The sequence below is a fragment of the Sarcophilus harrisii genome, chromosome 6, assembly GCF_902635505.1.
Source record: "Sarcophilus harrisii chromosome 6, mSarHar1.11, whole genome shotgun sequence".
NCBI classification, from domain to species: domain Eukaryota; kingdom Metazoa; phylum Chordata; class Mammalia; order Dasyuromorphia; family Dasyuridae; genus Sarcophilus; species Sarcophilus harrisii.
This window is the reverse complement of record NC_045431.1, coordinates 65,941,319-65,956,449: the sequence shown is the minus strand read 5'-3', so window position 1 is coordinate 65,956,449 and position 15,131 is coordinate 65,941,319. Positions and strand designations below refer to the sequence as shown.

The window sequence follows — 15,131 nt, the reverse complement described above, 5'->3', positions numbered from 1 at the left end:
AATTAATAGATTAATCTAGGTAGTTTTGTCATCTTTATTATATTTGCTTGACCTATCCAAGAGTACTTGATATTTTTCCAGTTGCTTAGATCTGACTTTATTTGTGTGGAAAGTGTTTTGTAGTTGTGCTTATATTGTTCCTGGCCCTCCCATGGCAGATAGATTCCAAATATTTTATCCTATCAACAGTTATTTTAAATAGAATTTCTCTTTGTATCTCTTGCTGTTGGATTTTGTTGGTTGATGATTTATGTGGATTTATTTTGTATCCTGCAACTCTGCTAAAGGTGTAGATTGCTTCCAATAATTTTTAGTTGATTCTCTAGGGATTTTGTTCCATTTTGTAGAGAAAGTGTCAAATTTGAATTTATCAAAAACCTAATTTTGAATCTTCCTTCTTAAACTTAATAGACAGTGTTTCTTGAGAGCATAGTACTATGTTTTTCCCCCTTTATCTTTAGATCCTCATTAAGTAGCACAGTACTTGCCACATAATACTTAATAAGTGCTTCTCAATGGATTCACTGATTAGCTATGGAACTATGGACTAGCTATATCAGCTGTGAATCTGGTTTCTGCCTCCATAAACTGGAGATAGTAAAACCATCAATATGTATCTCCACAGGAGTATTGTGAACTACAAATCTTAAAGCTTACAAAGATAGATAGATAAATAGACAGTGAAAGACAGGCAGTCAGACAGATGGATGGATGGATAGGTGCATGGATGCATGGATGTATGGAGAGATGGATGGATGGATGGATGGATAAATGGGTGGGTGAATGAGTGCATGGATGTGTGGATGCATGCATGGATGAATGGATGGATGGATATATTTGGTATTATTATGCAGCTCAGAAGGATGGCTCTGGAGGAGAAAGTGGGGCAGGTAATGTTGCACAGCCCTTCCTCACTTAAATCAAGTCCACTTGCATGTCATAGCATCACTTCCCTGATGTCATGGTCCTCTTCAAGGACAAAGGACAAACAACAATGACAACACAATCTGGGGGGAGGAGGCCCTAATGATACTCAGGTAGATTCCATATTTTCTTCTCATACCATGCACAAAACCAGAGTTAGGGATCTTAGATTTGTATTTGAAATCAGGACTTAGGTTCAAATCCTAGCTCTGCCTCTTATTATTGTGTTATTTGTATGATCCTGGAGAGATTATTAATGTTTTTGGAACTGAGTTACCTCTTGTATAAAATAAGGGAGTTGGACTTGAGGACCTCCAAGGTTTCTTTCAGTTCTAAACATATGATCTTAAAAAAATTTAAGAGTTGGCAAGAGAAGCTACCACCTAGGGAACAATGAAGGATATTTTAATATTTCTTTTTAATAAGTGCACATTGTGTACCATAAAATTCCACTCTCCATAGCATGCAATTATTTATTTTGTGATAAAGTCAGTGATACACAGGAAGGGTTTAATTTTCAACTCATGTGTGTGTGTGTGTGTGTGTGTGTGTGCATGTGTGTGTGTGCATGTGTGTGTGTGCGTGTGTGTGTGTGTGTGTGTGTGTGTGTTGAGGGCAAAAGGAAGAAGAAAGAGTTTTTAGATTTCTCTTAGAAAATACTAGTGCCTTATTCACAACTGACAATTTACTCAGAGAGGTAACAGAACTCAGGGAAACATGCCCCCATTTTCCTCCTAGTCTCTAGTCTAAGAAAAACTTGAGAGGAGACACATTGTGGCATTGGAATTAAAATCAGGAAAAGCTGCATTCAAATCTTGTCTCGAAGACTTACTAGCTGTATAACACTGAGCAAGTCATTTTCATCTTCCTTGGCCTTAATTTGTTCACCTATAAAATGGAAATAGAAATAGTACCTACCCCACTTAATTGGGAGGTTCAAATGGAATAATGTACATAAGGCAATTGGATAATCTTGAGGTAGTACACAGAGGGGATACTGCTGTTGCATGACTAGCATCATAATTTTTTTTTTTTGATGGAGGGAGAGTGGTAGTGGTATGTGAACCTGTTAAGTCACCTTTGGCAAGGAAAATAGATTATATTTTATAGTAGGCAACTCACATTTTTCCCCATTAAACTTTCTATTGTTGAAGTAGACAGTTTCTTCTATTGAACTAGCTGTCAAGAAAAATTTCTCTTTGAGTAACCTTTAGTTGATATATTGATTGTGTTCTTAAAAAAAATAAACAAACCAATAACCCACAGAGTGCCGTAGGGTTATTTGGGAAGGTTTTGTTTTGTGCACTGAATAGTCTGTTCATTGGTAATCAGTTCTGAACAACAGGAATAAAAATATAGCAGTTACTATGGGGAGCTCCTATGAGATACAAAGGTCTCCCGACAAAAACTAGATCAGGAGTGAACAATCACCAATGTTAAGGGCCAAATAAAATATAACCTCAGCTTGAGTCTATTAATGGTCAGTGTGGCTGCAGACTGAGGAGTGATTTTCCTTCTGTTTTCCCTATTCCATTTAGAGCCAACCTTTTGGAGATTTAAAGGAAAAGATCAGGAAAGAAAGAAGCAATTAGCAATGCTCACCCTCCTTTTCTCTCCTCTTCTATGCATATGTCCTTCCTTTTGACTGTTTTTTTCCTCTTCCTCTCCTTTGTTCATCATTCCTCCACCCACTTTCTTAACTGACTATAATATGGAAACAGTATATTTCAAAATATTTGGTATATTTATTGCATGAATTAATTATATTTTATGGTCCTTGGTTTTAATCTTAAAACTCAAAAGAAGTTTCACATTTTGCATTCTTCTTTCAAAGAGGAAGGAAAAAGTACTTTTTACTTCCATGAAGTCCTCAATTGATTATTTTTCTTCATATTAGTGTCTTTCAAAAAAAAAAAAAGGAGTTTTTGCTCCTGTCATAAACTAAAGAAGAGGAAATACACATGCATTATAAAAATTATGAATCTCCTTAGATCTCTGTTATATTACAGCAGATTGATAAGGGAGATATTTGATAACTTAGATGTCTTAAGAAAGGGCACTGGGGTTGTTCATCTTTTTAGGTGCTTATCAGCCAAGCAATTGTTCACACACCCATTGACAGAACTAGTGTCTCAAAGGCAATATCAACTTCTTCATAAAGAAGCAGAAGTAAATTAGCAGGATCATCATCCTAAAGAAAGAAGGAACAAGCTCCTCCTGGGCCCCAAGTTCTTCCAGATTTCACAGTATAGGACTTAGAGTCACAAGATCTAGGTTCATACTTTGGCTCTGCTACAAATGCAATATGACATTGGACCAGCCACTCTTAGGTCCTCATTTTCTTCTGTAAAGAATGGTCTGAATTCTTGATTCCTCACCTTTTTTCTTTTTGTTTTATGTCCCAATACCTATTAGAAGTCTAGTAAAGCTTATAGACCCAATTCTCAGGATAATATTTTTAAATAAAAAATATAGGATTATTATTGAAATACATTTTTCAAAATATTAGAAGAACCCCTTGAACCTCTGGGTTAAGAATCTTTGGTAAATTTTTTTTAAGTGCCTTCCAGTGATAACTTTCAGTCATTTTCAAATTCTTTAGAAAGGTGGTATGTGTGGGGGAGGGAGGGGTGTGTGTGTGTGTGTGTGTGTGTGTGTGTGTGTTTCTGGGTGTCTGGGTGTCTGTGTGCCTGTGTGTGTATAGATAGAGTTTTGAAGTCAGGAAAAACTATGTTGATGCCTTCAACCCTACTAGATTTGTGCAATTATTTCATCTTCTCAGTGACTCCAGAAAACTCTCTGGATCTGTAAGTTACAGACAAGTTGCGAATCTATTTCTGTGAAGGAAATTTCCAAAATAGGAAATCTCTTCACAGAAGAAATCATAATGCTAGACGTTTCCCCTACTTACATAACCTCCCTCCATCCCCACCAAAAAAAAAAAGGAACAATCATTTCACTTTACATTTGAGGAAACTGAGGTTCACAAAGAGGTTATGTCTTATATAAAGTCACAGAGCTGTCAAATAGCAAAGATAGATTTTGAACCTAGATCCTCTGATTTCCAATCCATCACTTTTTCTACCACACCATCATTTCAGGTCATAGCCACCAGAAAAAATGCTTACTTGGTCACAAAGAGCTTCATGAAGTCCAAGAGGAAAATTTCCAAGTTTTGGGTTATCCAACCATGATGAGAAAGTGGTTTGGTTTGTTTGGTTTTGTTTTCCTGAATATCAAGAAATCAGACTTCTTTTTTAATCAATGGCAATTCAAATTTGATTCACAAAGGACATGACTGGTTACATTTGAGTAAGGATATTTAGACTACTTTCACTTACTTTTTTTTTTAAATACAAATTCCTGACAACAAATTTTGAAAAAAATAAATAATAATTTGATCTATAACCCCTCTGATTCTTCATCTAAATATTATATCCCTTTTGAGTTTGTTGCTCTGATATTGGAAGTCGACTGCTATTGAATGGTTTTCTCAGTGAAATCCTTTTAATCTTTGCCAAGATAGACAGAAAGTTAAATTGAGTAAGTTAATGGCTGCTTTTCTTCACCTAAAGAAACTAAAGTAGAAGAATCCATTGTCACTCCTGATGGAGATATTCTTAGCTGAGTACCAAGAACCAAGTTGGCCTAGATAGGCCTTCCAGCTCCCTAACAATGTGAAATTCTATGGTTCCATTAATTATATCACACTCTACATCTCTGCCCACTCTGGATCTAGCTAGCATAGACTGCCCCTTCCCCTCTGCCTTCTCATCTCTCTCTCTCTCTCTCTCTTTTTTTTAATCTCTCATGCCTACTTTGGACTAAGTCTTCAAAGCTGTAATTCTCCTAATAGCTACTTCAAAGACCATAGGGGAGTCTTTGAATCACTCTCTAAATTCTATCTCCATTCCCCTTTACCTCTCATGTACAAACATTCTTTAATTTTTTTTATTATAAAGTTTTCAAACACCATTATCTCTCTGCTTGTGTTTCATTAAAATTTTTTGCACTACTATTCATTAGGGAGATTGATCTATATTTTTTTTTACTGGATTTTCAGCTGTTTTCTTCTGTGAATATTAAAGTCAATTTGAAATTAATTTGGGGGGTTATTGTTCTTTTTTTTTTTTTGCATTGCCATCACTGCTTACTAACTACTGTCCACCTTTACCCCCACCTTTCCAATAAAGAGTCTCCGTTGTATCATAAATAAGTAAAATCAGTAAAACAAATCAATACACTATCCAAGTCTAAAAATGTTAATCTTATTTGGCACTTTTAAGCCATCACCTTTCTACCAAGAGTTGGAAAACATACTTCATTATCAGTCTCCTGAAGTCATATTCACACACTTCATTAATTTAATTGTTTACTCCTTCTTCCCACTCCCCTTCACCATTATTGTTGTCATATAAATTGTTCTGATTCTGCTCACTTGGTTCTGCATCATTTCATTCAAATCTTCAGTTCTTCATATTTGTCATGTCTTATAGCTCAATAATAACCCATTCCATTTCTATACCATTATTTGCTCAGCCATTCCCCAGTTGAGGAGGAACCACCTTATTTCCAGTTCTTTGTTATCCCAAAAAGTTTTCTATGAATGTGTTGAAATGAGTCCACTTTCTCTGTGTCTTGAACCTCTTAAAGAACCTACCTAATGGTGGTATTATTGAATGACATTTAATGTACATTCCATTTAAAATATAAAATTTGAAGTTAAGGGAGTGGCAAGGAAGAGAAGAAATTACATAATAAACCTGATGTAGAGAAATTGGTAGCCTGATCTTCCCCATGCAAAGAAGAGAATAGATTATGATGATAGAGCTGAAAGATAACTAGGGTTGGACTTCTATAGGTTTCCTTAGAGGGAAGACTTTCTTTCATGTTCAGAGCAGAATAATTCAGTACTTTTATGGGCTAAGATAACTCCCCTATTCCCGAACCCCTTCCCCTGTCTTTTCAAGTTGTTAATTCTCTTTTCATTCTCTTGTTGAAATCAGCACACACACATACACACACACATATCTATAAATTTAAATTGATATAATATTTGATGTATGTACATATGCATCTTTCTTATAGAATATAAGCAGCTTGAAGACAGGAAGTTTCTTATTTTACTTTTGGTAATCTTAGCATCCAATAGAATGCCTTGCACAGAATCAGCATTTAGTAACGCTTTGTTGAATTAAGTTGAATACTCATCCCATGTTCTAGGCAGGGGTCCTCAAACTTTTAAAATAAGGGGCCAGTTCACTGTCTCTCAGACTGTTGGAGGGCTGGACTATAGTAAAAACAAAAACTTTGTTTTGTGGGACTTTAAATAAAGAAACTTCATAGCCCTGGGTGAGGGGAATAATCGTCCTCAGCTGCTGCATCTGGCCCTCGGCCTTTGTTTGAGGACCCCTGCTCTAGCGTGTCTTTGAATGTTCTTCTTATACTCTAGGATAGGACTTCTTAAACTTTTTTCACTCCCTTTCCCCTCCTCCCTCCAAACAATTTTTATGTGACCCTGGGTATGTTGGCTTATAAAATAGGAATATAAATCAAACATTTACTGATAATAAATTATAAAGAAATTTATTTTAAAACAATTCTTTTACCTTTTATTAATGAGGAAAGCAAATTTTCAAACTAATGAGATGGATGTATTTGTTTATTTTTACATAAAGAATTAAACCTTAGTGGAATATTTGATACCCTTTACTGTTTCCAAATTTTTCATAACTCCATAAAGGATCACAACTCATAGTTTAAGAAGCTCTGCTCTAGGATACCATATGGACTTTTGCCTACTGGACAAATTATACAGACATTGATCTCAAGGTCTTGAAGCCATTTTGTAGAGAGTAGGACTTTCTGTGGTGGATATATAATTTTCTTATTGTTATTGTTGTCATTGTTGCAGCTGTAGCAGCAAATATTTCCAGAAGAGTATTGAAAAAAGTATTCTCACCCTAGCCCAAACAGGCATATATGTGCCTGGATGCTAACAAGCTCAGTTTGAGCTGTAAAATACTGATCAATTGGTCTCTCTTCTCTCTCAATTGTTACAACAATGCTATGGTATTATCATAATTATAGGTCTATGCATATGATTCATGTCAAAGATTACATAGGGTCCTTCCTATATGGTTGTTGTTCTTCAGTTGTTGAAGTCATATTAGACTCTTCATGAACCCATTTGGGGTTTTCTTGGCAGAGATACAGAAGTAGTTTGCTCTTTCCTTCTCTAGCTTATTTTATAGATGAGGAAACTGAGGTAAACAGAGTTAAGTGTTTTGTCCAGGGTCACACAGTAAATATCTGAGAATGAATTTGAACTCAGGTTTCTCTGGCTTCAGAATCAGTGCAATATCCATTGTGCTATCCAGTTGCTTCTCCTATGCAGTAAAAGTGTAATAAATGTATGCTGATTGATTGATTACTGACAAGACTGTATGAGACTGTGGTTCTCAAAAGGTTTTCTAGATATTGTATGGAACTAATCCAATCCTATTGGTGTTCTCTGGTCTCCTACAAATTTTACTGAATTTATACTTGGAACCCTTGCACATGTGTGAGTCTCCTATATTCCTCCTCCAAAGAATAATCAAAAAAAGTTTTGAGAACCACTGGTATCCAGGTAGCCAGGTAATAAATACAGTGAGTAACACTTTGGCCCAACTCCATCCTCACATATTTATTCATTCTCTGACACTGGGACTAGTCATTTAATATCTATCTATCTTGGTTTCCTCATCTATAAAATGGGGATAATGATAGTGAATACCTGTTAGGGTAATTGTGAATATAAAATGAAGTAATATTCATAAAGCACTTTGCAAATCTTGAAGCAATATATAAATGCTAGTTATCATTATTATTATTACTATCATTATTAACAATCTTTATATTCTCAGGGGAAACCTATCAGGTGCCAATATTCTCTTTTTTCCTACTCTTTTTTTTTAAAGGCTCGTTTTATTTTGAACTAAATAGATACCAATGGAATTTTCAAATAAATGAAATGATTCCATGTAGGACGCTGTAAACTGCATTATTTGCAATTGGTTTAAAAAGACATTTTAACTTTAAGAAGATGATAACAAAACATCCTGTTTGCTCTCTTGTCCCTTTTCTGATCTCTTTTTCTTCTATGTATTTTTTTCAGATTTTGTTGCTGTTACTTTTTTACATGATTGCAGTAAGTCTCTATGTTGCTGTTCCAATTCTATTTCTTCGCCCTGCATCACTTCATAGACATTCGCCCCATATTTTCATTCTTCATAACTGTCATTTCTTATGGTGCAATTATATTTTGAAGCACAAATTATTTCCGAATTTTGGAGTACAAATTGTACAAATCAGACCACCATGACTGTTTTAGCACAGCGAAGTCTTCTATTCCTTTTTAGGCGGCATGGTACCATAGAAAGAGCTCTGCCTCTGGAGTTAGAGAGCCTGGGTTCAATTCCCACCTCTGACATTTATTACCTACTTGACATTGGACAAGTCACTTTTCTTCCAATTAGATGGCCTCTGAGGTCCCTTTCACCTCCAGATCTATGATCCTATGATATAGTCTTAGGAGTCAGATCACTTGGTCAAAGGGCCTGATAATTGAATAGTTTTAATTATATATGATTACATTGCTTTCCAAAAAGATTGCACCAATTCACAGCTCCACCTGCAACAATAATATAATGTGCCTGCTTCTCTACAGCCCTGGCAACATTGAATTTCATTACTATCAATGTTCACTAATTTAATGGGTATATAGAGTGGTATATCATAGTTGTTTTAATATCTCTTATAACCAGAGAGTTTGAGCATTTTGTAGTTGTTAATCATTTGTGTTTCTTTTGAGGACAGTCTTTGAACATTTACCCACAAAGGAATTGATTTTCCTCCCAAAAAACTGATTCAAATTTTTATCGACTTTGGATAACAGGCTTTTTAAAACAGCTTTTACTTTCCTAAATACATGCAGAGATAATTTTCATCATTCATCTTTGCAAAATTTTGTGTTCCAAATTTTCAGATTTTTTACTAGAAATATTGATGGCAAAGATTTTCCCTCCCTCTCTTTTTCTCTTTTTAAAAACTGAATGGAATTCCAGTATTCTTCCATGTTCCACTATGCCTTATTATTTAGAATAAGTCATTCTTTCAATAGAAATATTTTATACAAAAAGATATTATATATCAAAGTAGGGGCTCAACCTAGTGTAGTCAAATGAGCACAGAAGATGGGACTTACGTTTTATCCTTTGCTCTGCCATTAATTAATTATATGAAGAAACACAAGTGACTTTCCACCTCTGGGTCCCAATTGCCTCATTTATAAATGAGGACATTGGAGTAGATGAGAAACATGGTCCCTTCCTGCTCTTTATTTCTCTTATTGATTAGTTTTAAAACTTGTGATCAGTCAATACTAAGCAAGAAAAGAAAAAAAAAGTCATATGAATAGTGATGTATATATGCTTGAAAATGCTTTCTTTCATTAGCATGCCCATTCTGACATTTACATAATCACATAATCTTGGAAGCCTGAAGGATCTCAGAGGCCATTTAGTCCAACCCAAACCTGAACAAGAGTCTTGAGTACAAACCCAAAAAACAGTCATCCATTCTTTGCTTGAAGATCACTAAGAAAGAGGAACCTCCCTCCCTCTTGAAATAGCCCATTCAATTCTTCTACAGTTCTAACTGTAAGAGAGTTTTTCTTTCCTTTTATAGGATAGAAATTTGCCTGTCAATCACTTCTGCCACATTTTGTCTGGTTCTGTCCACCAGGACCAAACAGAATGAGATCGAGCCCCTTTTCTGCATAACAAGTTATTATGGCTGTCCCACTTCCTTCACCAATCCAGCTCTCAAATTTACTCATTTTGTGATGTTTTGCTCTTAACATTATGGGTCTCAGTTTCCTCATCTGTAAATGAAGAGGTTGGACTAGGTGGCCCCTAAGTTCCCTTTCAACTCTAAATTTATTTTCCTGTTCTTGTAGTAGATGGCTTCTAAGGTCTCTTCAAGGTCTATCTCAACCTAGATAGTAAACACTTAATAAATGCTTCTTGATTGATTATTTGATACTCTGTGATCTTTCCTTTAGCGCTCTCCAGACTTTTAAAAAATGTTGCCCTTGTGCCAAGTGTTGTTTTTGCTGTCAGATGCCATCACCGTATGGTTTGTTTTCCTTGAATGTTTTATTCTGTAACAAGAGAAGACTTCATGGGGGTGGAAAGTTAATGAGGGGTTATATCTAGAAATGACAATGATATAAAAATAAGAGATGTCAATCAAATTTAAGTAAAGTCAAACAACAAAGCATTTTAATTTCAAAAATGATACTCACAACTGAATTCTGTTCTCCCTGTGTGGCCTGAAAAGGGCAGAGTAAAGCACATTGTTGGCCTCTCCAATCCTGGACACTGGGCCTCTTTTATGATTGCTGATACTTTGGTTGGGAGATATAATATGCAATTCTGTACTTTCAGGAACATAAATATCATTATAAATATTGCAGAAGTCATTTATGTCCAACTTTGGAATATAATTCAGTATAAAGGCTTATTTGAGACTGACTTGCCTACTTAATTAAGTTCTTCTTGTACTAATATTAAAATTAGTTTGCATTCCCTAGGTAAATATCCACTAATTTCGGGGGAAGAGTGATAGAGGTAGGGAAGGATATTTCCTTCCTTTTCTCTGCTGTTAATTGCTGTTAGCTTATGTTAAAGCATTCCCAGCTTTAATTCCCTAGATTAGCAAATAAAAAAAAATTGAGCTAGTCATAAATAATTTTTACAAAGTGAAAAAACACCAATAATACATAAGAGATGATATTTAAAATTTGGGTAGGCATTTCCCAACTAAGGTCATAAGGATCTTGGTTATTATGAGCTGAATTTCTTGAGCACCACAAACCTGGATCAAATAGAGAATATAGGAGGACTCTGAAACAGGATTTTCTACCCTATGGGTAAGTTTAAAATAATAGTTTGGTACCATTTCCCCAGATAGAGAAGAAGAACTTAGGTTGATTATTTCATAGTCTAGCATTTCTTTATGTTGCAGACACTTTATTTGGCATTTAATTTGTTGAGCATTCTTTAGCCTTTGAAACTTTGATCAAGGTCTTTTAATTCCTATCTACAAATACAAATTGATCTTTTGGTTATTAACTACTTTGGACAGAAAAAAACTCCAGAAATTATGAAAGATAAGTCATTAAAAACTCAGGATGTCCCTGCTGTTAGCACTGTGGGTCAGGTATGTCACAATCAGATGTCCTCCTCTCTTTTTCTCACAGTGATGAACAGTTCTTCTTCAAAACAAAGAATAATTAAGTATTCATGGAAAATGAGAATAGGTTTGTAAAAACATTCAGGAAACCTAAAAGCATTAAGTAAATGTTAGTTAATTTTATTATAAAGTGAGGATTCATAGCATTGAGACTTTATAATCGAAATGGTCTTCATTTCAGATCCTATTTCTGGGACTTAAACCACATAATAATATATATCATTCATTTAATAAACTCAGCTCTCTCCTATATCCCTGTTTCTCCTTGGAGTGGCCAGTTAGCCTTAGAGGATTCTTAGGTCATTAAATTATTCATTAGGTCTTTAACTTCCATGTTTATAACATCTACCAAGGCAGTTGGTGGTATAATGGATATATCCTAGAGTCAGGGAAAACTTGAATTCAAATCCAATCTTCATCACTTACTGTGTAACTCTGGGCAATTCACTTAACCTCTTTTTGCCTCAGTTTTCTTAACTGTGAAAAGAATATAATAATAGCATTCATTTTTCTGGGTTGTTATAAGAATGAAATGAGATATTTGTAAAAGTGCCTGCAACATAGTAGATGCTATATAAATACTTATTCTTCTCCCTTCTCCCCACTCTCTTCCATAATCTTTCTATAGTGACTATACCAAATAATACCTTATTCATCAAGAAATCTGAGTGTTCCTTTCTAGAGATATAAATAAATAGGAATAACTAGGACTTTACACCAGAGCACTAAAATTCATGCAGTGCTCTTATTACCTGAACTCCTCCATCAAGTAAACACAACTGAGCTCAGCATCTATTCAGATTGAATACTTAATTAAATTGAGAAACTTCTCAAAGTTCCTCCTTCAGAACATGGCACCTTGAGCTCCTTGGCTGAAGCTTATCACATTAAAAGCCTACCAGTGATAAACATTAGGACTAGTGTCCCAGAATTTCTCCCTCAATAAAGCCATGTCCTTGAGGTCAAGGGTTCTCTCCCTACTTTACCAATTTATTAAAGAGTCTATTTGGGGATGCCCAATACAACAACTTGTGCAACTTTTTCCAGGTACAGATGTTGCTTGTGAAGGCTCTGCCCTTCCCTAGATTGGTACAGATTATCTCCCCACTTCCAAGTTGGTTCCTGTACAGAACAAAATTACGACATGGTAATAATTGCATGGCAATATAATTAACAACGCTTTAAAAGATAATAAAGTATTTTTACACATATTACATTTTATTCTATCATTTGCCAATTCTGTGAAGTAGTTATAGAAGTATCATCACCCTCATTTTATAGATGAGGGAAATGATGCTCAGACTTGCCTTGAGTCATAAAGCTAGCATGTCTCAGAGTAAGAACTTGAACTCAGTTCTCATTCATTACTCAATGTAATGATCTTTTTATTTGGCCATGCTTTATAATTAGATCACTGTCTAATTGATCCTTAATTTATACAGTTAAGGAAACAATTAGAATTGTTCAGGCTAGAAGTGAAGAAGGTTTGAACTCTGGTAATGGCTGTCACTAGAGAGAAGGGACATAGATGAGAAAGTATCTCTTTGGTCCAAATTGTCTAATTGACTATGTATGTTCATGAAATTAAGCAGATCAATTCTTCCATATCTACAGAACCTTGGTATTGGAAAGGATTTATGAGATAATCTGGTTCAAGCCATACCAATCCACCTTACCTTGTCCTGCTTAAACTACCAATTCATTAATAATGAATTGGAGAATGAGTTTTACATTGAGCAGAATTTGGTTTATTTGGATAGGTATTAACTACAACAATAATAACTAACATTTATATTACATATTATGTGCCAGGCATTGTCCTAATTGGTTTGTAATCATTATCTATTTGCTCTTACAGTAACGCTACAAAGTAGATACTATTTATCTCCATTTTACAAATAAAGAAACTGAGGCGCACACAAAGTTAAGTGATTTGCTCAGGTTCACATAGCTAGAGAGTGTCTCTGAGGTCATATTTGAACTCATCTCCCTGACTCCAGATCCAGCACCTTGTCCCCTCTGCCACTATTATTCCATAAAAGTCAACTTACAGGAAAAAGGAAATATTCCCCATTCCCTGGACCCTGCCCTCTATATCTTAATACCCCCAGATTGTAGGTGAAACACTGAAAGCAGTCCCAAGTCTCGTGTCTGGCAGATTGAAGCTTAAGTCAGTCCATTTCCACTGTGGATTACCTTGCCAAGATGATTTTCTGCATCTTGTTATCTCAACAACACAATAATTTCCTAGCATCCAGAAGAGATGTACAAGCTAACATTTGGAATCATTTTCCCATGACCTGAACCTATTAAGAGCTTATGCTTTAAAGTACATCCAAAAAAGGAGATATTTACTAGGAGTACCCAACTTAACAATTATATTCAAACTATATTCTAACAATTCTCTTGTGAGAAAGAGATAATTTAACATTATTTAATTTGTATGGCTATGGTATTTATTTATTTGTGTATATATTGTATCCCTCCAGGAGAATAAGAGTTCCTTGAAGACAAAAGCTCTTATTTTTCTCTTTGTATACCCACTGCCTAGCATCAGTTCCTTGCACATAGCAGGTACAAACCTAGGAGACTTATTGAATTGACTAGAACCAATCAACAAGCATTTATTAAATACTTACTATGTGTCAGATTCTGGGAATGCAAAAACAAAAATAAGACATCTCTATACTCAAGGAACTTCTATTTTATCAGGAGAAGCAACTGTTTATATAGAATTGTATATAAAAGAAATACAAAGTATACAGCAACTGTGGGATCAGGAAGTTTCATGTCAAAGATGGTTTTTGATCTAAGTTTTGGAGGAAACAAAGTATTTTAAGGGTCAAGGGCGAGGAAAGAGTACATTTTGTATCTGGAGAGAGTAGGAAGATAGCTTTAGAAAAGGACTATCTCATCCAAGCCACCATTCTATCAATTTTTACAAATAAGGAAACTGAGGAACAGGGTTTCAGTGAGTTGCTCAGAATCACAGACTATTTGAGCCAAAATTTAAATCTAGTACTCTTAACCACACTGGATTATTATATGTGTTAGGAACAGCAAGAAGAGGGTTTGGCTGGATTATAGAGTACTCCCACTCCCCCACCTCCCACCCCCCCCCAAAAAAGGATCAGTGTGTAATGAGACGTAGCAGCTATCTTGGAACCAGATTGTGAAGGTTTTAAATGCCAAACACAGAATTTTAAGTTTTGCGCTAGGGACAAGGGGAAGCTATTTTAGTTAATTGAGAAAGGTTGAGACATGGTCAGACCCATGCTTAAGGAAAATCACTTTGGCAGCTCTTTGGAGGATGGATGTGAAAAAGGACAGACTTGAGGGAGGGAGACCAATTAGGAAACAATTAGAATTGTTCAGGCGAGAAGTAAAGAAGGTTTGAACTCTGGGAATGGCTGTCAGTAAAGAGAAGGGACATAGATGAGAAAGGTGGTGTAGAGAGAAAAATGACAAAATTTGGTGATTGACTGGATGTGTGAGATGATCGACAGTGAGAACTGGAGGATAATACCAAGGTGGTGAATTAGGATTTCTGGGGAAATAGAACTGCATTTGAGAGGAGAATTCAAATAGGTCATGTGTTGGAATGATGGGAGAGAGGAAGGGTTGTTAATTGGGAGAAAAATAATGAGTTCTGTTTTAGACAGGTTGAGTTTGACATTTCTGCAGGACATGTAGTTCTAAATGTCTAATACGCACTTGGTGATGTAGAAGTGAAGTTTAGTGGAGAGATTAGAGCTGAAAAACAGATTTGTGAGTCATTAACCATAGTGTTGATAATTAAACTCATATGAACTCATGGGGTCACCATGTGAAAAGCATAAGGAGACAACAGAAAAGGATCTAGGACAGAATCTTGAAATGTACCTACAGCATATATGCCTACTATTTAA

At 35.4% G+C, this 15,131-nt stretch overlaps 1 protein-coding gene across 1 annotated transcript in view; it reads left to right on the top strand.

The window, feature by feature from the left end:
• Positions 1–15,131, top strand: part of RNF150 (ring finger protein 150) — a 328,862-nt gene that overhangs the window by 192,474 nt on the left and 121,257 nt on the right. Inside the window, exon 2 of the mRNA XM_031941619.1 lies at positions 8,084–8,116. Within this exon, the coding sequence (XP_031797479.1) occupies positions 8,084–8,116 (33 nt within the window). The remainder of the gene's footprint in view (positions 1–8,083; positions 8,117–15,131) is intronic.